The sequence below is a fragment of the Sylvia atricapilla genome, chromosome 1 (assembly GCF_009819655.1).
Source record: "Sylvia atricapilla isolate bSylAtr1 chromosome 1, bSylAtr1.pri, whole genome shotgun sequence".
NCBI lineage: Eukaryota > Metazoa > Chordata > Aves > Passeriformes > Sylviidae > Sylvia > Sylvia atricapilla.
Window position 1 is genome coordinate 101,221,963 of NC_089140.1, and position 27,740 is coordinate 101,249,702.

Consider the following 27,740-nt stretch of genomic DNA (forward strand, 5'->3'; position numbering starts at 1 on the left):
TGTTCAGGGCTCTGTCACTCTCAGCGTGAAGTTCTTCCTCATGGAGAGGTGAAACTTCCTGTGTTTCAGTTTATGCTCCTCATCCTGTCACTGGGAACCACCTAAAAGAGTCTGGAACCATCCTCTTACCACCTGCCTAATGGAGATATTTACCTCCGTTAATGAGATCCCCCCTCAAGTCTTCTCTTCTTTAGACTGAACACGCCCAGCTCCCACATCCTCTCCTATGAGAGACGTCCCAGAGCCCTGATAATCTTTGTGGCTCTACACTGGACCCTCCGCAGTGCCAAGCAGAGGAGGAGGAGGATCGCCTCTCTGGTCCTGCTGGCCACACTCTGCTCTCTGGCAGATCACAGAACCTCTCTCCCCAGGTAACCCCACAACGCAGGCGACAAGCATTTCTGCGGACCCGCTACCGCGTCTGGAAGCGACCCTACGGTGACCACGGCGAGGAGCGCCTCCGGGGCCCTTCCTGCAGGCGACCCCCCAACACCCAAACTCCCCGGCAGGGGAAGCTCCGTGGCCGCGCCTCAGCCGGCCGGCGGGCGGCAGGAGGAGCCCGAGCCCAAGGCCCGGTTTGGCGGAGCAGCGCGGAGGGCAGGTGAGCGGGCCGGGCCGTGCGGCCGAGCCCGGGCGCGCTCCAGCCCCAGGGCCAGCCCGGGCGGCTCCGGCCGTGAGTCAGAGCGCGGCGAGGGGAGGCGCGGCCGCCGGAGCGAGCGAGCGGCGCCGAGCGAGTGCGGCTCCGCCGGGCGGAGGCGGGGGCAGCGTGTCCGGCCCAGACCCCTCCTCCCGCCTTCCTCCGCCCGCTCCCTCCTCCCTCCCTCCCTCCCTGCGCGGCTCTCCCGGGGACGCGGAGAGGCGCCGCCGGGCCCGGGGCCTGGACCGCACGGGTGCCCGCCCTCTCGCAGCGCCGCTCGCACCGCCCGGCCGCGGGCTGGATGTAGCCGGGCGCCCCGCGGGGGCCGCAGCAGCAAGATGGCGGGTAGGCATCGCCCCCCTCCCCCTTCCCGCACACGCCGCCTCCCCGGCGAGGCGCCAGCCCTCCCTCCTCTATCCCCCCTCCTTCTCCTCTCCCCCGCCCCGGCTTCGGGAGCGCTGCCCGCCGCTGTCCGGGCTCGGAGCGCAGGGGCTGCGGGGCGGGTCGCGTCGGGGGGCCGCAGCCCGCGGGCGGGGCAGGGGCACGCGTGGCACCCGCGGTCGGCGGGCGCATTGGCACACGGTGCGCGTGTGTGTGTGTGTCTCCCCCACCGCAGATCTGTCGCTGCTCCAGGAGGACCTGCAGGAGGAGATCGACGGATGTGAGTGGGGACGGGGGGGGAGCGGCGGGGCGGCTGTCGGGCGAGGAAGTGGCTTCCGCGGGGGAGCGCCCAGGGTGCATTGTGGGAGGCGGCGGGGAGGAGGAGGAGGAGGAGGAGGAAGCAGCCACGGCCATGCTCCGCGCTTCCCGGTGTCCATGACCCGGTCCCGGTCGCGCGTGGGGCTGCGCCGGGCGGTCCCGCGGGGTGCGTTGGGCGGGGGCGCCGTTAGCGGCCGCCGCGGCGGGAGCCGGGAGGGAGGGAAGGAGGGATGGAGGCTGGGGAGGTTCTGCCGGCGGGGCGGCGTCCCCTCACGGCCTGGGCACGGCGGGGCGCCGCCGGGGAGAGGCGGGAGTTCAGGGCTGTTGCATCTGCGGCAGCGTGTGGGTTGCTCGTTCCTTTTATATCTCTGTATTTTGTAAATCTTTTTTTGTGTCCCCCATCCTTCCGCCCTCCACCCCTCCCCCTCAGGCTCCGTCTTCCTTGTGAAGGGTCTGGAGCACATGTCCTGTGAGGAGCGGCGCTGGGAGCTGGGGATGCTTAGCCTGGAGCAGAGAGGCTCAAGGAGGGACCTCGCTGCTCTTTACAGCCGCCCGAAAGGAGGCTGTGGCCGGCTGGGGGTCGGTCTCCTCTCCGGGCAGTCAGGGACAGGAGAGAGAACACGGCCTCGGGCTGCGCCAGGGGAGGGTCAGGTTCAGCACCGGGAGGGATTTGTTCTCGGGGGGATTGGATATTGGAATTGGCTGCCCGGGAGCTGGTGGAGTCCTTGTCCCCGGAGGTGCTGAAGGAAAGTGGACGTGGCACTCAGTGGCATGGTCCAGGTGACAAAGTGATGTTTGGTCACAGGTTGGATGGACGATCTCAGGAGTGTTTTCACGCCTTGGTTGTGAGTCCAGGCCCCACTGCAGAGATCTGTGGAGAGGAGTTAATGTCAGGATGCAAAGTAGCAGAATTGTGACTGAGGTGGTGCAAAAATTACTGACTCGGGGCTTACTGAGAAGCCTTAGCGTGGCAGACTAAGATGTTACTCAGATGAGAAGGTGTCTGTTGGTCGTGTCGATACTGAGGGAGCTTCTTGGAAGCAGAGGAGGATGAATTTTGGGTGGAAAGTGAAAATGGAGATAGAAGCAGGCGCCTGCCGTGGGTGTGCAGACCCCCCGATGGCTGCCTGAAGGTGTTTTGTCTGCTGTGCTGTCTGCAGGGCATCCCTTCTCCAGGGCTGGAGTGCGGGAGAAAAAATCTTGTGTTTTGTGGCTTACTTTTTTAGAGGAGAGCTGTTTAAACTTTTCAGGATTTAACTGATACATCTCCTTTTTCACTTTTGTCAGCTGACATTTAGAAGGCTCCTATTGTGCTTTGCCTTGCACAAAGAGGGAGCCTTTCCCTCAGGCTTTTTTTTTTTTTTTTTTTTTTTTTAATTCAGTGTGATAAGTCGCTGTTTGAAAACTCTGTGTGATTACAGAGGACTTTTTCAGAAGGGGCACACTTAAAAAAAATGAAGTGCATTCCTTAGTTTCCACTTAGATTATGGTTTAAGTTGACTGTAAGACAAGAATTGAAATTATCTGTAGTCATTGGAGGGGGGACTGAAGCTTTTGGTTCCTGGTGCTGGTGTTAATATTATGGTCTTCTAAAATGAAAAAAAAAAATAAATACATACTTGGAAATATGACTCAGTCCAGATGAGAGCATCCTGAAGGCAGAAGCCATAGAAATATAAAGATTTGAAACCTCATTAAAAATTACTGAGGTTTTGATGGAAGTAGATAAAAGCAAATGTCTCAATACTTATGCATGGTATTTTAAGAGAAAAAAAAAAAAAACCAGGGCTCTGTATGAATCAATATGTGCTGTCTGGGTGTAGTTCAGTCACACAGTGGCTTTTATGGTTCTAAATTGTACATGATTTTGTTCTTGGGTGGTGTCTGTGAGCCAAAGAAAAATAATACACATCAAGGAGACTGTACATATCTATTCAAAAGTACTGTTTGTTGCGCAGTATTATTTGAAATAGCTGTGGCTTGTACTCATATACAACATGTTTTACAGAATTATAAAGTGTTTCCAGTTGATTGGTTGCACGTATGAAACAGACAATTAAAAAAATAAGACAGAAAGTTGCAACTTCTTTGTGAACCCTACCCTACAGTACCTTCTGTTGTAAATATTTCAAATGTTTGCAGCTCTTTCAAGTAGCAGTGTTAGACACTGGATTAGAGGTACTAGTAGAAGTAGTAGAATGCAATAGTGATAAAACTGGAAGTGCTGGCAGCTTTTATGGCTGTGTGATTCTGCCAGCTGCATTCTTGCTATGAAGTGTGCTAAGTTATATTTAGGAACAAATAAGAAATACTTGCAAGCATACCTGTAGTCCTGGTCGTATAATTTAGGAGGAGGAATTAGATAAATGTGAAATATTATGATCAATTGACTGGCTAATTTGAAAATGTTTTCAATACATTTTTGAGCTTTCAACTGATCTGAAGTGAAGCAATACCAAGACATCGGTGAGGGTGTGCTGGAGAAATCAGGAGTGTTTAAGACTGGATGCGTGTGTCTGGCTCTGGATTGGACATTGAGGCTGAGTCTGTGATTGTGCATATGGCTCAGGACATTTTGCTAGATTAGGTGTTCATCTGTAGCTCATCAGGGTGTGCCTGAATCTGGTTTGAGTCTGAATCTTGAAAATTTCTGTCGTCGTCTTGTTTTTTTGTTGTTTTATTTTTTTTTTCCCTTTGCTGATGAGAATTTCCAGTGTGATTCAGTGTTTCTTCCCAAAGAAGGAATCATTAAGGTGACTTAAGACATACCTTTTGTTGGTCATGTTCTAAAGCAATAGGAGAAAGTCCTGGAGCTGAGCAAACAACCGTGCACAGTTCCTGCTGAAAGTAATGAACCAAGCATCTGTGCATCTTTTAGATAGGCAGAGTGAAGAACAGCTGTTATATGATCTTTGTCTTTTAAGGGTTCTGGAGTCAAGTGTTTTACTGGACAGTTGGAGTTTAATGAACAGCTTGTACAACTGTACAGTTTGTTCTTCTCATTTTTTATGCCAACTTGTCGGATGCTAATTAACCTGAAATATAGAACAGTAAAATATTATATCTTTGGTGTACTGTTTTAATAGCTGCTTGTGAAACAAAGCTTACCTTTTCTCTGAAGAAAACTTGATAAACATTTAGGTTAATGAGACATTCTTAGATTTCAACAAATCGTTGATTGTTTAAACTGGTAGCAACAGATCTACTGTTGGAGTAGTGGAGACCTTCAGAATATATGCTGTGGAGGGCATCTATTAAAAAAAGCAACCTTCCTTTTGTTGATTTGTTTAGGAGGTCAGAGATTAAACAAGAGCTTTTCTAAGAAAGGCTTTCAGATAGTGGTTGATAAACCAGCTGGATTGGCTTTTAAATAATTAATTTCAGCTTTGGTTTGCATTTCTATTTTGAAAGCTTCGTATTATTTTTCTGCTCTTGGTTGCTTGGTAACCACTGGAAGGCTCTGATTTTTTTTTTTGAGGTGAATGCATACTTTACACCTGGTACATTAAACAGGTGATTGCTTTTAAGTAGTTACATAGCCTGTAAATTGCATTTCAGTATTTTGATTTTAGCTGATATTTCACGTCTGAAGATATAGCTCCTGATATCAAAAGCTGTGATAATAATTGAAGAAATTCTGGTTCTTCCAGAATTCTTTAGCCTGTGGCTTTTCCTTGTTTGCTTGTTTGAAACAAAAGGAAAAATGACCCAGAACCAAGACAGTGAGAGTACCCTGGCTGAACGGGCAGAAGGCTGTAAAAGAAAAATTAATTCCTAGATGTGAGTTCTTATTGTGAAAGACAACTTAATTGACTCTAACCCCCCAAATAAAGAGCATAAAATTGCATTTCATTTATGTGAAGATAAACCTAGGAAGAATCCTTATGTGATATTATCCATTAAAGAAAAAAAAAAAAGGCACCTCACTCTAAAGACCATGGGGTGAAAATTAAAAAACTCAAAGTGGAAGCCTGAAGAAGAATCTCCATCCCACTGCTTGGATTGTTGGCTGCCTTGCTCTTCTGTCTGAAATCCTGCACAGTATATGAAAAGTCAGGGAAAATCTGGCTTTTATTCAACAAACCTTTTGTTTTGTGCATACAAAATCAAAATAGAATAGTATAACTGTCTAAGATAAGTATAGAACTGAAAAGAAAATAGGCAACAAATACAGTTCAAAAAGCAAATGTAGGCTTGTCAAAAATGAAGTGCTCTTTATGACTCTTGCCAGACAGTTTTAGGTTCTCCCCTCCCCTGGCTGTTTCTGAAGGCTGAACTGATCAGTGCAGATAGATGAAATGAAACGTACCATGATGCTGACATCTTTCAGTCTGACCACTGATGTGTGCTCTAAAAAGTAGAGCCATCTGCAATTAGAATTCAGATTTGGAAAGGGGATAGATAGCTTCATTCATCTCATTATTTTAATTGTGATTTAAATCAGGAGAGAAAAGAAATTTTGATCTGATAACTGGTTTTAGTATTGTTTTACATTTGCTTTTGGAAAAAGTCTTTGTTAGTGATAGCTGACAGCTGCATTTGCATGCAACTACTTCTTGTGGTTGCAAGTATATGAGCATGCTTTGGTGGTTATGTAGCTTACTCAGAGTTTGAAACTTTACCTTTTGCTGTGCTGACGATGATGAATTTTCTTTTTCTGTGTGCTTAGTTTCCAGGTATTTTAACTAAAAATGCAGAAAATGGAGTTTTAATATCTACACGTTGTTCAGACAGTTCTAGTTTAGAAACGTTAAATGTTTTCACATACGTGCATGCATACATACCTATGTGTAAACTTGTTTTCTTTAACACAGGTTTGTTTAATGGTATGATGGATTTAAAATTCTTCAACGAGATAGTTTTTTACAACTGGCAAATCTAATGTTACCAGTTGCATTTTCCTAGTGGGTGAAACCGTTCTAAAAACTAAGAACAGTAGTGATGATCCAACATAGCTGTTTTTATTATTGAGTTCTTTTCCATTGATTAAAAAGGGAGGACAGATCTTCCTAGCCTCTCGTCCCAGCAGGCTTCTCAGTGAGTGAAACACTTATTTAGCTGAGCTGAAGAAAATTCTCTTTGTGCATCTGCAGATGTCAAAAGCTGTTTTATCATTGATGCTATGTTCTTTTTCCAGGTGATGAGCAAATCATCTAGCATTAGCAGTGAGCTTGTGTTGGTTGAATGCTTTTAATTAAATTATTCCCTTAGACTTTGAGTAGGGCACAAGTCTTTTTCCAAATGGAAGCTAATTTAAATTTAATTTTTTAACCTTTTTTAATTATAGTCTAAGTAAAAAATGTTGGGTTTTTTTCTTTGTTATTGTTTTGTTTTTATAAAAATTTCCCTGTGGTGTCAAATCGCAGTCACAGCTTGATGCTGTTCTGTAGTTTTTATTCTCTGGCAGTGAATTATGCTGGCATAACATACGTTCAGTATGTTAAAATTCACCTTCCCTTTCCCACAGCTGTACATAGTAATATCAGAAGCTTTTGCACTGTGGTTTCTTTGTTCCTTCACCACAGAATAAGAATTAACAGATTTTGTTACGTTGGTAGTTGTTTTGTATAGGCTGCACATTGTGTCTCTTCATTCCAGCTTTGAGTATAGCTAAATTTCCAACATGATGTTCCAATGCCCTGTTGCAGTACTGACCTTTTGGTCCCATCAGAGTCCGAGCTCTGGTCGAAGAGTGCTGAGATAGTTTGAGTTACTGGATTGGCATTTCAGCGTTGCAAAAAAGTAATAACAGAAATTAATGGCACACTTTCTGTAGTGATTGGAATCAGTTCTTTAGTGTGACTGAGATTCTGCTCCTTTGGGAATCCTGTAACCATTCCTTAATGCAAATGAAGCACACGTGTTAAGTCTGTTGTTTTCCCTGGAGATCAGGGTTTAATTCTCCCAACACTTCAGTTCATTTCTTTGTCTTTTAATGTGATGATTGACCCTCATAGAAACTGGGAGACTCAGGTGGATGGCTGTGTCCCCGTGGAATTCCGGTGTTTGTGGTCTCAGGTGGGTAATGGTTAGTCTCTCTTTCTCCAGCAACCTCTTAGGATCCTGGAGAAAAGAAGATGATGTGAGGAAAGGATTGTGCTTGATTTGATATAGGCTAATGAACCTTCCTCATGCAGCTGCACATTTTTTCTCCATTACACCCAGCAGAGGATTGAAGAAGAAGTAATCGTCTAGGCTTTCAGCTTTCTGAGGCCACTAGCATCACTTCTGATGTGGGAATGTGCTTTTCATCAGCCACCTTTTATTATCCCATCTCTGGCAGGGATCCTCAATTAAGGTTTCCAGCTTTTTTTTTTTTTTTTTTTTTTTTTTTTTTTTTTTTTTTCTTATGATTTATATTCTAGGGCTTTGGGTATTCTCCTTCTCCCTTTCTCTCCCACTTGCAGCTAAAAAACAGAGGGGTTGAAAGAGTCACAAAAGAGCTAGAAATGTTCAAAATCCTAGGCTTAAGATAGTGAAACCTCAGCGCTTGCAGTTATTTCTGACTGCTGACCTATTGTGGAGGTGGCAGACTGCAGTGCGTTGAAGATAAAATGCTTTTCTTTCCTGTGTGTGCCTTTTGCTGTTAAGACTTTCCTTCTGTGTGGGCAGGAAGTTTTCGTTGCAAGAGTTATAACGTGAGCAGGACTGGATGAAAGGATAGCTTCTTTGAGAGCTGGAGGAAACAGTTTGCTCTTTGGAAGAGCGAGGCAGGGACAGCTGCCCCTAAGGGTTCCTGGAATATATCAGGGCTCCTCTGTCTGCTTTAGAAGGCATAGTATGAGAGAAACTAATGTGGCTGTTCCTTGGTTTGAGAGGAATGCTGCTGTTCTTTCTGGCAGTAGGGTGTTAAAATCCTACTGGATAGGTTGAAAAAGTGTCAGAATATGTTTGTGAAGGGTGTTTGTTTGCAGCAGTGGAACAACTGCACTGACAGTTGAGACTACTGGTTTGGTGGGTTTTTCTTACTGTTTTTAAGATAAAGAAAATAGAGAGGCAAATAGTACCATAAATATGTGTTAATCTCTGTACAATTTCTGGAAAAGCTAAATAGATTAATGTATAAAATGGACATGGTATATGAGTGATATTGCAGACTGTTGAAGCATTTTTCTCTGATAAACAGATCTGCTTAGGAAATTTATTTTCTGTTGTTGCCATAGCACCTGAACAGTTCCCAAATACTTGAATGGAGGAGAGACTACCTTTTCCTTCCTCTCTAGCCTACAGGAGGAACAGCTTGATTAGTCTGTAGGGATGCTTGGTTGTGCAAGCAATGTAAACATTAAATTGCATTGCAATGGACACCCATGACTGTTGTTACTTTGTCCAAGAACGAATCCCCTGCATTCTGTACTGCTCAGCTTTCTCTCACTGACCAGTTTTATACTGGGCACAGACAGGAAGAGTGTGGAGAATTGAGTGAGCGAGAATTTCTTCGTATGCCTGGAAAACACAAAGGTTTATCCCACCAAGAGTTTTGAAAGCTGTCAAGCAGCATCTCAAGAACATTGTCTGGGATTTAAGCAGAGAGAGGAAGAGTGCAGTTAGGAAGTTGAAAGGAATTTATGTTGCAAAGCCATGTTTTATAGCTTATGGATGCACTAGTTGTAGGGCTTGCCATCTCTGCAGTGTTTAGCCTGAGGAAGTGTATTTTAGTTGCTGTGAAGATGCTGCTGAAGTCACTGCACAGTGGAATAACGCTTGTTAGCTGATGTATCATAACTCATGGTGTCACATCAAGCTTTGCAAAGCTTCGAGTCTTTGGAGTGTTTACACTTCAGTTGTTTGCTTCACGTCTCTCTTCCTTCTAGTTAGTCCAGCGTTAAGGCACATATAGTTTGAACTTGGGTGTTTTTGTGTGTACCAGATAACCAGTTGTGTGGCAGAATTTGAGCATGGCCCCAGGCACAGTGAATGCACATGTCCTGTTGTGGTAGGACCAGAGAGAACATGTTGGTTGAAGATGGAAGTAGGATTTTCCTCCCAGTGCTACAAAATTTTCAGTCAGTCATGAGGTCAGTTAAAAATCCTGTGAACAGCAGTGCTCTGCAGAGAGAAAAGGGATACCTTTCTTTGACGGTAATGACCTTGTAGAGGAGAAAAAAGTACCTTAGAGGAACTACTTCAAGAGCTACTTGCAGTAGCTGGCTTTCACTTCACTCCAACCCCATTCCACAATTCTTAAGTGCATGCAGTTGTTTGGGAGGGGTAGAAGACAGGGACTTAAGCAGCAGGGAACTTGAGTGCCTTGGTGATGGGCGTGACATGCTCCCTACAGGAAACAGGCAGACAGAATATAAACTGTTGATTGTTTAAACTGGTAGCTTGGATGTCCCTCTCTTTGTTTCAGTTTCCTCTGGAGCACTGTTTGTTGCAGGTCAAACTGTTAACTGGTGGAAGGTACATTCAGCTGTTGTGCAAATAAATGACTAGTGAGCAATATGAGATGGAACTATTCCTTTTTTCCCAGAGCAAATCAGGATTTTCAGTGCTGGTTGCGTATGCCCAAAAGAAGCAAACTTTTGCTACACCTCTTCTCCTTGCTTGAAGTATTTTTTATTGTCTCTTGTTTCCTCTGTTGCTTGATGAGAAATGCAACTCCTATGGCAGCTTGATAGCTATCTTTTTATGAAGGCCTTTGCGAAATGAAAATATTTTCATAGCCTGTTACATTTAGACCATTGGGTCTTTGAAATTTGCTGTGCCATGCTTGCATCAATTCTGTGTGTAAACAGCAGCTGATTTTTTGATTTCTCTGTCTTTCATCTGCTAAGTGCTCCCCGTCCCTTGTCCCCCAAACCTGTACTGAGGCTTTATTTCAAAGAGTCTGCTGTGTCTGTGCTTTGAGCTGTTAGCAAACTGCTACCAAAGTGCTACATAGGGACTAACGTGGTAATTGCATCAGTGCTGCTTTGCATTTCCACCTTTCTTATCTTCCTTGCTCCTGCCTCTCTGCTCCTTCTGCCCCACCCCCAAACCCAGCCCAGCCAAGCTTGGAGTTCAGACAGCGAAGTCTGTGCACACAGGTGTGGGAACTTGACTTTCATAAGAGGCTCAAGTCTGGCAGTGCTCCATGGTTTGGAGCTAATGGTTTGGAACTCCATGGAAGGGCTAATTTGGGGGAGAAATTCAGACGGAAAAGGGTGGTTCTTGTTTCTGCTAATATGGTAGGTGGGCTGGAATCGAAGATTATCTCTTGTAGTGATGACTTTTGCTGAGTAGAATCACACACCGTGTGGCACCTCAGTTGCGTTTTTAGTCTCGGACTACAGCAGGAGGAAAACAGACAAAGTAGATTTTAAGTGTCTCATGGAAAAAACAGGTCCTACTTTCTGATGGTGGGTTCTGTGATGACCACTGAGTGATGCCTGGATTGGGCTGGCAGGGTGGTAGAATTCAGCATGACAAGCACATTTTGTAAAATTTGTGTGATTGCCATTGCAACAGCTGTTGATTAATTTTGCTGAAGTGGTGCAGTAAATATGTGGTCACAAATTAATCTGAAATACTGTCACTGATACCTTGGTCTGTGTTGTCACTGCAGACTCAGGGCTGGGACACCCTGCAGTAGGAAAAAGGTTAAGAGTAGTGAGTTCAGCTGTGAACAAATGCAGGTGTTTAAGCATTAGTGCTCATGTTGAGGTGAATTTCTCTTTGCAGCACATCAGATGCAAAGTGATGTTTCTTACAGGAAGTTAAATAGAAATGAGCATGTTTGCAATGTTGAAGGGCTGAGAATACTACTTGTGTTCTGCAAAAGTCTAAATCTAAGGTGAATTTATTCTTTTGTAGCATGGAGGGCAATAATTTAGAACAAAACCTGCTGCTGTTATTTTGTGGTCATGATAGCAGATGTCTGGGCACATAAGATTACAATTCTTGTTTTACAGTTAAGCAGAAAAATTACTTGCCTGAACAGCAGAACAGAGCCCAGTTCTTCCTGTGTCTAAGTGCTGTATTATTCTGAATATCCATTTGTTACCGATTGGTGCAGAGTGTAGTAAGTAGCTTATAATAAAATTGAATAAAATTTAGTCCATTTTAGTAGATATATCTGCCATATAGATTTTGCAATAGATCTTGAGAGCTCTTTGCAGATGCAGAAGATAAAAAGAGAGAGCTGTTAATATCAGCTGGAGATTTTGAATCCTTAAAGCTGTTTGTTGTTCAGCTTTCAGAATTGAAAATTGATTATTTTTTTAAATACACTTCTTGTCACTGAGTTTCTATGCCAAAACAAAGAAGAATCTGGAGCTCATTTCTGCCATGGAGCTCATAGCAAATACAGAGGCAAAAAAGGAATACATATAGGCTTTTGTTACTGAGCAGTCTGTGGTAGAGAATTGTTCCTGTATTATTAAATAAGAAAAAATAGTAGTTGTTTTTTTTTTTCAAACGTGATTTTGTGCACCTCTCTGTAAAAGATTAAGTATGAGAAACCTTTGTGAAAGATACTATGAGGATGAGACACGTAGTAGAAAAACCAACTTGCTTGAAAATTGGCCTTGAGGCTGTGGTTTTATAGGGGACTGAGCTTGTGATGGACCTCTGTGTTGTTGTGTGCTCAGCCAAGCTTGGCAGTGGTTCACTAAGCACCTCTACACTTAGTCTGCCTCAGCAAGATTGCTGTATAGTTCACGTTAGTTAATAACTGTGTCAAGTTATTGTTATATCCTTGCCATATAACAGAGGAGAGCGCAAGGCAGGGAATGTTAATATATTTTCACACTGTACACTATGGACCAGATGCAAGATAGATAGACAAGCTTGAACAACTTCTACAAAAAAAACAAACAAATGCTTTGATAGGAAAATGAAGGTACACAGAGGACAAGTTACTTGGCTTCTGTAATACAAGGGGTTAATGACAGTCAGACATGGAAGCAAAAGGCAGTGCCTGTCTCCTTATGTGATGCTTCCTTGTGTTTGGCAGTCTTTGTGGTCTTTGTGTAGAGTTTTGAAGAGACACCTGCAAACTTTGGATAAATGATGAATGTATTAATTTTGTTCTACTTTAGTACTTGAATGTACAGAAATAGAAGCACTGTGATTGCTTTTGACATCACTGGGCAATTGCTGTTTCTCTTCCTGACACCACTAGTGACTTTAAACTCCTGGGATAGTGTGTTCTTATGGAAACTCCTGTTTTCTCTAGCACTACTTGTGCGTGCTGGTGTGAACACATAAGAACAGATTAGAAGGTAGTTAAGGCTCTGCACTTCCATTAGTTTTCAGTGGTGTCTTGTAGTTTATATGTTTTCTATGGATTTAGTCCATACTTGTACCTGTTTGAAAAAGTGGAGAAAAATAAGAAAATTGACCTGTAGTTTTTCTGTAGTAGGTGAGTAATCTGTGGTCCTGTAGCTTGGTCTACATTTTGAAATGGGAAGAAGTTTGTGTGTTGTGCGTTTGAATTAAACAAAATTTGTACTGGTTTTGACTGACACGGAATTAAATTTCTCCATAAGACCTTGTATGGAACAATGTTTTGGATTTGTGTTGAAACTAGTGTTGATAAATCACTGATATGTTACTGTTGAAGACAGGGCTTAAACACTGTCAGGGCCTTTTCAATTCCTCATGATGCCCTCCCAGTGAATAGGTTAGAAATGTACAAAGTATCCCCATATAAGCTATTATGAAGAACTTTAACTCTGTCCCAGCCAAAACCAGTACGCTTGTGTTGTTTTGCATTTGTGAAATTTACAGAAGGTCCTCTGGTACTTAGTCAAGTGCTCAAAGTTGGGTAGAAAGCAGAGTAGGGCTGATGAGTCAGTATTCAGTTAACAGCCTTTTTGGTAACTGTTTTAGTACAAGTCGAGGGAGTAGCAAAGTGACCTGGTTTATTGAATAATGCCAAGTATGTCCTTTATGCATTTTAGATGAGGAATGGTTAGATGTTGGTGATTCCTGTTTGTGGCAAGCTGAAGACAAACACCCACTTGAGGGACTTTGTTGGAGTGGGAGTTCTTTTGTTGGAATGGACTGTCTCTTTTCACTTGGACAGATGTTGTGAAAGAGAAAATGAATATGTAACGTGACTGTAACAGCACTTTGCTAGAACTATAAACTGTTCATGTGCTGATTGATTTATTTTTACCACCCTTTTCTTCCCTGTATTATAGTTGTGTTAATCAAGATGCTGTCATTTGAGTGATCTCTTCTGTGACTATGAGCTGAGATGCTGGAATTATTTAAATAATAAATGTGGTTTGGTAGCAGAGGTGCATCAAGCTCAATGTAGTGCTAAGCCTAATTTTACAATTCATAAACTCAGCAGAGCCAAATCCACACAATTCACTGTTTGAACTAGTAAGAAACATCAAACAGATAAATTATAAGCAGATGCTCATATTTTTATCATTGGTATTTATATCTGATACATAGTGGATTTAGCAGTTGGGTTGACTAAACTGGTTTCATGAGGCAAAAACTGTAGAAAAATAAACGTGTTGAGGATACAGGGAGGAACATAGAACAAAGCTGAGTTGAGAAGAGAGAAATAGAGGGAATAAAATTGGTGGTGCATGCCATGGTCAGCATTTTATTTTTTTGTATTCATGAGTTTGATAGCTAAGTAATTTTTATCAGGATTATAGTTACTTTTATATTGGTGTTTTGACATAACTTCTTCAATTTATGTTTTTAAATTTACAGTATGATCAACAGACACTGAAATAGAAAAATAGGACCCTGTCATAGAACTAATTTCACTGTCTAGTTTGGAGAGAAGGAGGCTGAGGGGTGACTTCATCACTTTCTGTAGATTCATAAGGATGGGAAGTGGAGAGGGGAGTGATTTAACTTTTGGTCAGTCCTGAGGTGGTTGGGCTGGATGATGGTTGAAGATACTTTCCACTGAAATAACCTAGGTGTGAGATGGCAGAACTAAAAACACAGAAAAATCCCTAGTCTCAGTTGGGTTGCTGGGTTGAATTAAAGGCCTATGAGCCTGTGAAAGGATGTAGCCTGTTACTTGTTAACTTAACCTGGCATGAAGTCCTAGCTTGCATTATGAGTTCACTTTTACTTGCCTCCCACTTCGTGTGAAAATAAAAAGCCCAAACTAAACAACAAAAAATAAACCCAAACAAACCCACAAACCCAAACCAAACACAAGTTCAAATAGTTATGTAAACCTGGAGTTGCTAAACACTTTCCCTTTGTGTTGCAATAGCTTTTTGTAGCTGATCTTTCTTTTCAGCCTTCCCTTCCTCCCTCTGCAGTTTGTTATTCTGTCCTCTGCCTTAGACATATCTAAGACCACTAATTCCTCTTCTCAGGTTGCTCTTCCATTTCCTTTGGTTCCTAGTACACTTCCTTTCTTTTTCCTATCTCTTAGATTGTTCTTACACACCTGCTCTTTCCCCATCACTTTTTTCACTTGATTTCTGGCAAGAATTTCATGTCCTATGAGCAGCTCTGGTCCCTTGTGCAAGGATAGGATCAATTGATGTCCATGGATTCTCTATGTAGAAAATGGGAGAATTACTTTGTCAGAAAAAGGATGTCATTAACTTAGTTAATGTGTTTGCTTTTCATCTAAAAATCTACCTTTCCCAGATCTCAGTGTTTGCCTTTTGACATTTGAAGTACAGTAAGGAAGATGTTCAGGCAGTGGTAGCTGTTGATGTATTCTGAATGTTGAAAGTAATGACACACACTGTTTGGTAAGCAATTTATGTAGCACAGCATAATTGTATGGAAAGTAAGAGGACAGTAATCTTTTTTCTTCCTTGTAGAAGATCTGTCTTTTGATCTTCTCTATTTGCAAGTTTTGAAAAGGCATTTCAGAGAGATTTGGCTAGACTTCAGAATACGGGTAGTGTACTGTAGTGTCATGTTTTCAGGACTAATGGAGGTGACCTTTCAAGCAGGTGATCTCATTTGCAGCCAGAAGTGAGTGTTCGCTATGGGACTGAGTTTTAGAGCAGTTTGGAGGGCATATGGAAACGAAAAAGCTGATAATTCAAATCCTAATTCTTAAGCAGCTCTGCAGAACAGGATTGGACTTCCTTCCACTTCTTTGGTTCTCTGTTGATCAAGGGGTCTGTATATGAAGTTTCCTGATTATTTGCTGATTAATAATTATACAGTAGGTGAATTGTGCCCCCCATTTTATTTGGTAGTCAGATGTAGCAGCACACTCTGGGTTTGGTGGTGTTGTTTGTTTGTTTGTTTGTTCTTTTACACAGGCTTGATTTAGATTTTTCTGTTTTAGAACAAAGTGGTTTTGGTCTGTTAAATCGTGTTGTATAAACTGTGGGCTACCTGCAGCTGTGATTTGAGTACGTGTCTTCATAACATTGACTTTACAGTGAGATAAAAGGCATTTGCTTGAGAAAAATACAAGGTATAAAAATACTCAGGAAGTTTAGTGATGAATCTCAACTTGGGAGCTTAGAGAAAATGATTCAAAATCCGTTAATACATCATCAGTCGCACTTGTATAGAAAAGACTTTGTGGGGGCTGGGGAAGCTGGTGGGAACAATGGGATTTAGTTACTAAATATGTTGTCAATGGGACCTTGCCTAGACTTCTGTATTGCAGACCAACAACAGACATCATTTTAGTGTCAAACTACTGTGATTATAAGGAGTATTTCTGATGTCTCTGATAGTTGGTGTGGATGACTACAGCTCAGAGTCTGATGTGATTATTATACCTTCAGCCCTGGACTTTGTCTCACAAGATGAAATGTTGACGCCTTTGGGAAGATTGGACAAGTACGCTGCAAGTGAGAACATATTTAACAGGTATGCGTCTTAAATGTTCTGTCTGGCTAATGGTATGCAAACTATTCATCTGATTCAAACCTGACTGAAGTTAATTTGCATGGAATATAAATAATTTCAAAAAACCCAACACGTTTATGAAACTCTTCAGTTTCCACTCCTCCTGTTTGCTCATGCGCCTCCTACTTAGAGCAAAATGTTAATGATAGCAGAAAAACAGTAGTTCACCTTTTAAGCAACTGTAGTAAAGGACTTCTTGAACTCCTTCATTAATTGGAGCACATAGTTGAGGTGATTTTGCAGATGCTAACGTTCCTGTTGGCACAGGACTGTAAGGTGATAGTAAACTCCATCCATAACTCTCTGTGAAAGTGAGTTTAAGAAGATACTTCGTGAAAAGTCAGGAGAGTATAATGAACAGCCAGGAGATTGCCAAGGGAAACCCAAGAACTTTATTTCAGAATCAATCTTCTTTGCAGTTTGAGGATTGCTATTTCTGGTTATTGAAAGTGAACTTGGCCAGTTAATACTGTATTCAGCATTTTCTTCTTTTTATTTCTATAATGCCACTGAGACAGTAGTTTCATTTAAAAGCCACAGGTATTGTAGCATACTTCAGACAGACACACATCCCACCCCATCCCCTTGGCACTCAGATGCTCTGCACTCCAATGGAGAAATTCAAACCCATGGTTTATTTTAATTGGATCTGTAAACAGTAACAGGATCACAGAAATATATTAAATATGTTAACATCAAGATTTTTTGGTACTTTATTTGAATATGGTTTAGTTTGGGCTTCCAAGTAAGCATTTAATGAAGTGTGTTTGCTTTAATGTTGAATTCTTAATACAGTAATATGCAGAAGCAAAGTCTGTGATCAACCACCCAATAGGATAGTCTCTGTTTTGTTGTTCATGGCCTGGGTTTGGAAAGGATTTAGCCCTGTTCTTAGCTTTAGTCATGTGAACTGCACTTAAAATTCCACACTACGTGTGTGAACATACCATTGAATCGAAGCTGAAAATTGCAGAATGGTTTCTCTTGTTATAACCTGCATGAACCTGTATGCATAGATGCGTTCTGAAATACACCTCATTTTCAAATTTTGTTTTTTTCCTGAAATCCAAAGTTTACTGTATTTTACAATTTAAGATGAAATTGGCACTTATACTACCAGGAGAGAGTTTTTGCATGTTTTGGCTTTTCGTGGGGGAGAGAGGGAAGGAAGAGGAGCCTTCAAGGCTCCAGGTAACAATTGTGTAATAAAAGCCAGTAGGGAGGAGAACAAACTCAGAAACTCAAGTTGTATGTCTTGAATTTTAACCAAGAATCCTGGTCCTAATATTTTACTTGCTCAGCTAAGAAAAAATTGTGTCTAATTTCTCAGTATGGGTTGCATTGGATATAGAGCATGCATAAACTTGGACTCTTTTTAATTGCTCTGTCCAGCTTTATGCATCCTGTGCTTTACTGGAGGCGAAGGTGGTCAGAGTAACTGAACTTTTTCCTGATTTTTTTTCCCCCTGTGTTTGCTTGTTTGGATTATTTTTGCTGGTACAAACATGTTTTTTTAATCCTAGCTCTCTTTGTAGGCCTATTGTGTTATGTAGCATAAGAAAATATAGGAAATAGCAAAATATAATCATTAGTGGTATAACTGTGAGTAGCACTTAGATCACAATAAATGATAGTGACTACTGCAGTCAGTTTATGATGATTCAGCATTAGTCAGTCTCAGAATAATAGCGGGGATTTCTGCTAAGCAGAGGAACTGGAGCATTTAATAGGAAAACGATTAATTAAATAACATTTGTTTATTCCTATGACTTAGTATGGTATCAGCACATCCAGTTACTAATGAGTAGTTTAAAGGCTTTAAAATACTGTGATTGAGTTAATGTTTCGGTTGTTTCTGTGACCTGGAACCTGCATTTCTGTGGAAGCTTCATATTACACATTCCAAACTCTTGAAACATAATCATTGAATCTGATTAAATTAGGGTAAGATTTTTTTCCCCTTTAATTGGATGAATTTTCTTTTAGTATGGCAGTTTTTTATCTTTAATTTTCATTTTGGGTATTATTTCCTCTTTGCATTTGGTTTTATTATCCTTTTCTATTTGGTTAATCATCTACCTATGCAGCTTATTTGCAGTCTGTGATTGTATTTAATGATTAAAGTGGAGGGATTTTTAACAGCTGCTGCAAAAGTCTAGTTTCCTTTGAGTGGATTCCTTGAGCACTGATGATTTCTCAGACACTTGTTCTAGATGGAAGTGGATCAGTGTCTGTGTCCTAAAAAAATTTAGGAGATGGGACTTGGAAATAGGAATCCCTTCTTAAAATCTCTTTTGGGGTTTTTCTAATCTTTATTGTTGTGAACTTGCTTCCATTCCTCATTAAGAAGGCTCAGAAATGTAGAGCATTCACCAGTAAGTCTATTTGAATAGTGGGGCAGTTCCTGGACACAGGTCCTTCATTTTCATAACTTTGAGGAATTACTGCTGCTTTTTCTCTTCAGACCAAAGCACATCTCGGCAGGAGACTCTTGTTCACGAGTATAGTCAGTCTTGACTATCAAGACTGTATCTGCCACGTAGATAATTTGAAGCTATCCTTTTGCCAGACTTCTTTGTGTTTTGAAGTACATCTTTGCTTTTCCCTTGGGAGAATACCTGATGTCCTTTGAAAAAAGTTTTCTGGCAACAGAAACTTGAAATACTCATAGGACAGCAGTAAGTGAGGATATACCGGATCTCAATGTGTGTGTACTCACAGCTTAAAAGTAACACTTTCACAGGAACTGCATTTAACTGTGTATTTCAAAACTGGGGACTTGCATGCATGAAATATCCCCACTAAAACAGAGGAATGTTGTAATTACAGGAACCCTGCTGTAATGTATCTGAAAAACCTCTCTAAGACAGTTTTGTGGGGTGTCAAGACTACCTTGCCTTATTTTTGTTTAGGTATGATCAGATTAAAGTTGATTGAGAATTTGATTGTCCACAGCTGCAGTTGTTTTTCTCTTCTGTCTGTCTCTGCAGCCTAGCCCCGTGTAATTTCTCTTTTCAGTATTTGAGTACTGACAGTAAGGAAGTGCTAAACTCATGCTGAAGACATGCAGGTGAAACTATACTGGCCTTGTTCTGACAGGGACATTTCTCATCATTTTAGTATAAATTAGGTTATTTTTCCTGATCTCTGACTTTACTCTGGTTTTGTCTCAGTGTTTCTGACCCTGCTGTATGTCAAAAATTAAAATGTAATAAAAAATGAAATGAACCTCAAAATGGGGTTTTTGCATGTAGATTTGCAGATCTGTGCATACCAAATAAATTACTTAAATCTAACAATATAGCTTGAGAAATTTTACTTTTTAAATGTATGTCAAAATGATATAAGCTGAACTAACAAGGGACAGAACTTTCCCAAAGCACTAAGAAAACTCCTAATTACAATGCTTGAATGTACTTCTGCATGTTTAGCCTTTCTTCCTAAGGGTACAAAGATGTTGATTTTGAAATTGAGAGTTTATTCTGAATATTCTCAGAGCTTGTTTGGAGAAACTGCCAAGCTCAGTTACTACTGCCAGTGTTAATTTAAACACAAAATGTCATTGGTGCTCTCAGACATGTTTCTGTGACTCTTTGGGATGTCCTGTGCAGGGCTGAGAGTTGTACTCAATGATCCTTATGGATGACTTCCTACTCAGCGTATTCTGTGATTCTGTGAAATTTTGATTTACAAGTTCTGAAAAAATGGGCAAAGATAAAAAAGTATCTTTTTTTAATTTTATTTTTCTCTGGTTTTATTTCAGTTTTTTAAACATATCCTTATTAGCTAAATGTGCCCCTTGTGCAGATGAAGTAAATTGAATTCTAAAGTAGAAATTTATTAAAGGGCTAGTGATGTTCAAAGGAGTTGGAATAAGCAAAGCAAAGATATTTATAGTTTTTCTCAGAATATTTTCTCACATCCTTTATTTTGTCTGTGTACAGTTTTAATTGCAGTTAAATGTACCTACAAGATACCCTATCAGTTTTTCCTAGTGTTGGACAGGCTCATGAAATTTTGAATTTTGCTAAATATCCTCCACTTCTGCACACAGTCATGGAAGTGCTTGTACTGCATGTTACATTGCAGCCTTTGACCTCTGGCCTTTCTTTGGTGTGTAAACTATTTAGTGGATAGATAGATGTATTGCTGCTTAGGTAGCATAGACCAAGCACACCTTAGCAGAACTAGATCACAGCCTATAATGTTTGGAGAACATGAGTGGCCATCATCTCTCAGAGCACAGGATGGATGGATGGATGAATTAATGGAGTGAGTTGTGTGTTTGCTGTGATTACTGGCTGCCTACCCAGTTAGGTTTGCTAAAGTGAGTTTAGATTACTCTGGTGCCCTTTGTTGTTTTGCTTTTTACCAGAATCTGCTTATTGTAGAAGTAGATCCATTCATTCCTTTACAAGCTAAAGAGGGAAATCTGAATGCTGATGGGGGCCATCCTACATTTAATGCAGGGAATGAGCTGAATGGGTTTAAAAGATGGGTCAAGTCTACTTCAGGTTAGGATTTGTGTTTTCATCTCCTCCTCTTGAGCAGGTTTATTGCCTTCTGCATAGCCACATGTGCAACCCACAGGATCTAGTGAAGACACTCTGAGATTCAGCCACTGGAATCCAGCTCTGTGAAGAGATGAGTCTTCTCAAAATTTCCAGCATAGCAGAGAGCCATTCCATAGTCCCCAGGAGTCAGATGGGATTTTGAGCTGTTTATTAGATGGGTTGTAGTGCTGTTTACTGTGGTTCCTTACTTGCTGAGACTCAGTGGGTTAGTTGATTTGTCTCTCACTTTCCAAGACTACGTTCAATATGTAGGAGACCCATGTCCACACAGGCTGGTTTATGAAATTGCTTCATTTGTTCCTCTTCTCTTTTCAGAGGTGTCCAGCCCTTTAAAAGACCAAGTCAACTCTGCATCTAGGTTAGTGTGTCATGCAGTCTGTTTCCCTCCCTTAGGGTTTTGATGGCAGAAATTTTACTGTGTATCAAGATCTCTGCTGGGAGATGTATTTCTGTCCAGTTGAAAAGAGTGAGGGAGAGGAGATTTGTTAACAGCAAATGGTTTCTTCAGTTTGATTTTTAGAAGGTTCTATGCATCTGTATGTCAAAACAGTTTAGTTCCACAAGTGACCAATGTAAAATACTTAAATTACCAATTTTCAGTGGGAGAAAATGTGTGCTTAGCTTTGGGAATTCATGGAAACCTTCTGCCTTTTTCTGTTTGCGTGGAATTGTGAAGTTCTTGAGCTTCCCTTGTGCACTAGAAATGTAACCATCTGTTTTCTTACCAGTCATTGACCACTGCTCACGTTCACTGCTTGTAGTGAACATAATAAAGTTTAGGTATGCCTCTGCTTTTGTCTGCAGCACTGCTGTTTGTCAGCAGTGCTTCTACCTAGGCTACATCCTAAGAGTGTTTCTGTGCTTCAGTTCTGGAAATACCTGGCACTTGATACTTGCTACTTCAGCATTTTGTTGAGTTGCTCCAGGGCATTACCAGACCTACCAGTGTCTTGGACGCTGTTCCTTGGCCCATTCCCATTCCAGGGATAATTCTGCTAGGTCTCTGAACTGACGTGTAACCCACTTTATCCAATAGTGTGAGAAAAGAGTTATGCCATTGCTGGCTGTTTTTGAGGAGAAAGGTTGACTGCCACATGTTCCCAGCTGCATTTAGGGCTGTCTGAGTACCTGATGGGTATGACTTTGTAGCATAGGCTGTGGCAGGACCTTAGAGGACAAAATCACAAATCTGACTGTATCTCGTCACTCATAAATTAATCCATAGAAAATTTTCTTGCACATTTGAAGTAGTAACTGAGTTGATTATGACTTCCTTACTATTTTCTTAATGTTTCTACTTTGCTTAATGTATGTCTCAGGTACACATGGGTTGGGTAGTAGTGTTTTTTCACAGTGTGTACCCACTGCTCACAGTGTATACCCATTGCATTTGTACTGTGGGTAGAAAGTTGTAGAAGTTTGACTTTGAATGTCACCATTGGTATGAAAATCTTCAGCTTGAGTGTTCATGCTTTTGTGAAATAAATTCAGAATTCTGTTTAAAAACATTTTAACGATACTAGTGTTACTTTGTTTTGTATGGAACAAATTAGGGACTTCAGAGATGGGGATGGAGGGCTGAGTCTGACTTCCTAACATTCGGTTCCTGTTTGCCCACTTAGCAGATAATTACTGTTTCTGGTCTTGGTGGCTGGTTTCTCTTATCCTTGTAAATGAAAGGGATACTTGTAATGTTACGTTTAAAGCTTACAGTTCTTTAAGGTTATGCCAGGTATCAGAAGTAAGAATTCCCAAAGCAGGGCTAACTAAATTTACAGACTTGAAAGTGAATATATATAAAATTTTATTTGGTGTAAGAAACTGGTATGATTGCACAACTTTTTGATTTAGCTGTATTTGTGGACACAAATAATGCTGATTTTTAATCTTTCTTGTAAACTAGGCAAATGGTGGCTCGAAGTTTGCTGGACACTTTGAAGGAAGTCAGTGATGATGAGAGAGATTGTATTGCTGTGTTGGAGAGAATCAGCAGATTAGCTGATGATTCAGGTAGGTAGCACTAAACATTTTACTGGGTTGATGTGGGAAATTCAGAGGTGCTGAACCTGTGTTTAGCACAGGAACAATATGTTCTTTCTCCAATATTCAAACTAGGCTTCTGAAAATTCAATAAAGTAGTGTAAAATTTAATTATTGATTCATTAATTTTTCTCAATCATCCCCCAAAATGACTTCTTTCCTTACTATTTTCATCAACAGATTTATACCCCTTCAAAATGTAGGACTACAGCTTTCCAGCAGGACATTTTTTAGTAACTTTTATTATGTACTTTTGCTGCACAAGAGATCTACATGATTATTTTAGATTTGTCAATCAAGATTAGTTTATTGCCTTGAAAATAAACTTGGAAACCATCTGTGCAAAACTCCCGTAAGTTTTGATAGAATTTAAATGCTGAAGTTGTTTCTTTAGACCTTTTTGGGCAACCAGGTGTGAAGGTAAGAGAAGTAGCAAGAATTGGTGAAGGTGCAAATAATAGAATCAGAGAATAGTTTAGGTTGGAAGAGTCCTGCCATTGACAGGGACACCTTCCACAAAACCAGGTTGTTCAAAGCCCCGTCCAGCCTGATCTTGAACACTTCCAGGGATGAGGCATCCACAACTTAAAGGTAACCTGCTCCAGGGCCTCACCATTCTCATAGTGAAGAATTTCTGCTTTGTATCTAATCTAAACTTGGCTTCTTTCAGTTTGAAGCCATTACCCCTTATCAAGTCACTACATGGCCTTGTAAAAAAAGTCCCTCTCCAGCTCTCTTTCAGGGCTCCTTAGGTACTGGCAGGCTTCACTGGTGTCTCCCCAGAGCCTTCTCTTCCCCAGGCTGAACAGCCCCAGCTCTATCAGCATTCTTTAATAGGAGAGATTCTCTATCTCTCTGGTCAGTTTCATGACCCACCTCTGGACTCGCTGCTACAGCTCTGTGTCTTTCTTATCTTGGTCCCTAGAGCTGGATGCAGCACTCCACATGGGATCTCACCACAGCAGAGGGGCAGAGTCCCCTCCCTCGCCCTGCTGTCCACACTGCTCTTTATGCAGTTCAGGGTGTATTTGGCTCTCTGGGCTGCAGGTGCACATTGCTGGGTCATGCTGAGCTTTTCATCAACCAGCACCTCTGAATCTTTCTCCTCAGTGCTGCTCTCCATCCTTTCTCTACTTACCATGTATTGGTACCAAGGTTTGTCCCAGCCCAGGTGCAGGACCATGTTTGTGGCCTTGTTGAACTTCATGAGGTTCACGTGAGCCCACTTCTCAGGCACGTAGAGGTCCCTGTGGATGCTGTCCCTTCCCTCACATCAATCCCACCACAGAGCTTGGTGTAGTGGACAGACTTGCTGAGGGTGCTCTCCATCCCACTGTCCATGTCCCAAGATGTCCCTAAGGAGCTCCAGCTGTCACTGGTTTCCCCTTGGATATCAAGCTGTTGACCACAACTGTTTAAATGCAACAATCTAGCCAACTGTTTATTCACTGAGTGACCATCTGTCAAATCCATGTGCCTTCGATTTAAAAACAAGGACATAACAAGATGCTGTCAAATGTTTTGCATAAGTCCAGGTACATGATGTCAGTTGCTCTTCCCTTATTTACCAACACCTTCACCTGCTTGTAGAAAGCCAGAAAATTTGCCAGGAATGGTTTGATCTTAGTGAAGTTGTGTTAGCTCTTGCACATCATCTCCCATATTTTCCATGTGCCCTCTCACAGTTTCCAAGAGGATCTGCACCATGATCTTGCTAAGGCATCAAGCTGAAACTGGCCTCGTGTCTTCCTTGTTTCTCTTTCTGAAAATGAGGGGTTTGTTTCCCCTTTTCAGTTTGGTAGGAACTTCACTGAACTGCCACAGGTCTCAAATACAATGGATAGTGGCTTAGCCACTTCTGCCAGTTCCCTCAGGACCTGTGGATGCACTGCATCAGGTCCTGTAGACTTGTGCACCTTCAGGTTCCTTAGATGATCTTGAACCTAGTCATCTTCTGTGGACAGTTCTTCATTCTCCAAATCCCCACCTTTGCCCTCTGGGACTCAAGTGGAGAACTTGCCACTGAAGACTGAGAGAAAAACATAATTGAGTACCTTCTCAATGATTGGGGTAACCAGGTCTCCCACTTTCATCTGGAGAGGGCTCATATTTTTCCTAGTCTTCCTTTCATCATTGGTGTGCCTATAGAAGAACCTTATCTTGTTGCCCTTGACATCCCTGACCAGTTTAATTCTTTGAGGGCTTTAGCTTTCCTAACCCAATCCCTGGCAGCTTGGACAATTTTTCTGTATTCCTCCTGGGTCACCAGTCCTTGCTTGCATCCTCTGTAGCTTCCTTTTATTGCTTGAGTTTGTCTGGGAGCTCCCTGTACATCCGTGAAGGCCTCCTGATGTTTTTGCCTGACTACTTCTTTGTTGGGATGCGTTGCTACTGCACTTGAAGGAGGTGATCCTTGAATATTAACTAACTTCCTTGGGCACCTGTTCCCTCCAGGGCTTTATCCCATGGTACTCCACCAAGCAGATCCCTGAAGGTGTCAAAAATCTGCTCTTAAAGTCCACTGTAATGAGCTTGCTGTGCATTCTCTTTGCTATGAGTAGGAAGGCTCTGTAGATCCATGTGTCTGTTGCCAATCAATATATTGGGACTGCTGAGTGTTTGACATAAAAGGCAAAAGCAAGAGAAAAATTAAAAACAAATATGAAAGAAGAGGAGTGCTTCAAAAGTGATGGCAGAGTGGATGAGGGGAAAACGGTATGGACAGAGCTGTAACAAAATTCTGGCTTAAAGATACTCTAGAAAGAATTAAGGGCTTGATTTCAACATGGCTCATACATTTCACACACCAGAAGGAACAAAGTCTAACAGCAAAACATCAGAAAAGATCTGGTCATTCTTTATTATTATTGGAGAGCTATGGAGAGAAATCTGTATTAAATCTTGAATGAGAAAATGTTTCTTCTATTTAATGTCTGTTAGTTTTTTCTCCCTTCTTCTGGAATTGCAGAAGATAATGCTTTCCAAGGGTAAAAATATAATCTGCTGATTTCTGTTATTCTGTCACTACTGTCTTAATTTAAAATTCATGGTTTTATTTTTCTGAGGGAATGTCCTTGTTTAGCCAGGAAAAGTAGCCTGTTGTAAGCATTACATAATTGTGTTGAGTACCTCTCCAAGGGTTCTTCAAAAGGGAAAAAATGTCACTATTCACTTATTATAGAATGTGTCTTTAATTGAGAACAGTGGCATGCTACTGTTTATTGAGTGCTTTCCTAGCAAAGCTCTGCTTCTGAAATCTGCATATACAGTTGCCTGTTTGTGTAGCCCTGTGAATAGTTTTGAGCATCAGAAACTTTCTGAAGCTTCACTTCAGTTCAAAAAATAGGACAGATGTGTCCAAGGGAAAGTGGCCTCTTGCAGCAACTTGTAGCCTTAGGCTTTTCATTGGTGACCAGCTAAGTGTGTCAAATTGAAGTTTATTTAGGCAGAAATGTAGTGGAAGCCAAGAGTTGAGCTCAAATCAATTTGTTGCCTTTAACAGGGGTGGGGTACATTGTTAGTCAGGGCTGATATTTTCTCAGCATCAGTAAAAGCAGCAATTCAGGCTTTTCCTGCATTGTAGAAGTTGTCTGAATCTGCCAAACTAGTAGTGCTGGATTCTGCAGCTGCCCCACAAATTAAATTTCTGCAGACTTAACTGAGTCTTGTGCCTCGAGCAGTTGCAGTATTGGACTTGGCTGGTTTCGGTAAGACAAGTTATTAGAATATCCTTGTGTTTTAAACCATGTGAAAATTCATTAGGGAACTAGATCTTTTATCTCCTTAGTAGATGAGCTTGACTATTACTCATACTGCAGCACAGCGGGTTTTGTTTAATTTTTTCTGTTTCAGCTTTTTGGTTTTGTTGCAGGGGTTTTGGTTTGTATGTGTGTATGTTTAAGGTTGTTATTAAACTTGGTACTTTTTGTTTTGTTTCTTTCCATTTAAAATACTTTTTTCCAATTTGTCCGTAAAACATAAAAGCCCCTGAATTTGGAATAAGAAAACATTGTAAAAGTGCCTGTGTGTTTTAACTTGCCTGGTTAGAGCAAGGTATTTGTACGATTAGAGCCATCCTGGAGTCAAACCTTCATGTTTAAATGTTTAAACAAATAAAAACAAAAACAAACTTGGAAGTCGAACTAAACTATGACTAAGTACAAGTCTTTTTGTTTCTAACTGTTGTTGCTTGTCAGTCTTATGCCAGTTCTTTAAACATTTGGAGCTCTTTGTTTTCTCTTGTCAAATCAAGTCATAGAAAGCAAGGTACTTTGCCCCTTTTTTTCTTTTCAGTAGTTGGTATAATGAGGTTGGAATTGAAGAATATACCCAGGATACACAATATCTGTCCTCTTTCTGGGCTACTGATGATGGTTCCTAAATTAGAGGTACAGCAGTGAACTAGAAATACCAGCTATCCTAAAGTTGCCAAGGGAGTCCTCTGTCCTGTTAAAACCTTGCAATTTCAGAAGTCTTGTAGTTGGGTTGATAGTTTCCAGACATGGTCTTTGCTTGAAAAGGAATCAATCTCAGGGTTTTTTAAAGTTCTTGGGGTTTGTGGTTTGTTGGTTTGGTTGGTGGTTTTGTTTGGCTTTTTTTTTTTTAAAGCTTTTTTCAGGTTTCTTTTGTTTGTTTTTAATACTTTTTAGCTGGGGCTATGCTGAGACAGCCATTTCTGTGTTGAAAAGCAGGAGAATTTCCAGTAGTTTTCATTCTTCATCTATTGTGATAAAACTTTAAGAACCTAAATGTCATCTTGGTTGTCCTAAATACTGTATTAATGTGGAATAAAAATTTATCTTTTCTGGAAAAATATCTGGGTCCAAATATATGAAATTATGAGAATATGGTTTGCTATTACTGATACATATCTTGAGATACTAGCTGGCTAGCCAAGACAGAATTTTTGAGGCATCATGTCAAAAGCAAATACCAGCTATAAAACTGGTTTTATAAAAGCTTTTTGTCAAAAAAAATCTGAAAGAAATAGC

At 41.2% G+C, this 27,740-nt stretch overlaps 1 protein-coding gene across 7 annotated transcripts in view; it reads left to right on the top strand.

The window, feature by feature from the left end:
* Positions 1–850: 850 nt before the first annotated feature.
* The window catches only part of PPP4R1 (protein phosphatase 4 regulatory subunit 1), a 64,578-nt gene continuing 37,688 nt past the window's right edge, over positions 851–27,740 (top strand). Inside the window, exons 1-4 of one of the 7 annotated variants that reach the window (XM_066328926.1) lie at positions 852–982; positions 1,254–1,298; positions 15,961–16,096; positions 22,613–22,719. In XM_066328926.1, coding sequence (XP_066185023.1) covers positions 976–982; positions 1,254–1,298; positions 15,961–16,096; positions 22,613–22,719 — 295 coding nt within the window. In that variant the 5' untranslated portion in view covers positions 852–975. Of the gene's footprint in view, positions 983–1,253; positions 1,299–1,394; positions 1,503–15,960; positions 16,097–21,024; positions 21,068–22,612; positions 22,720–27,740 lie in introns of those variants that run through there. The other 6 variants (XM_066328952.1, XM_066328943.1, XM_066328960.1 and 3 more) reach the window with 6 other exon arrangements.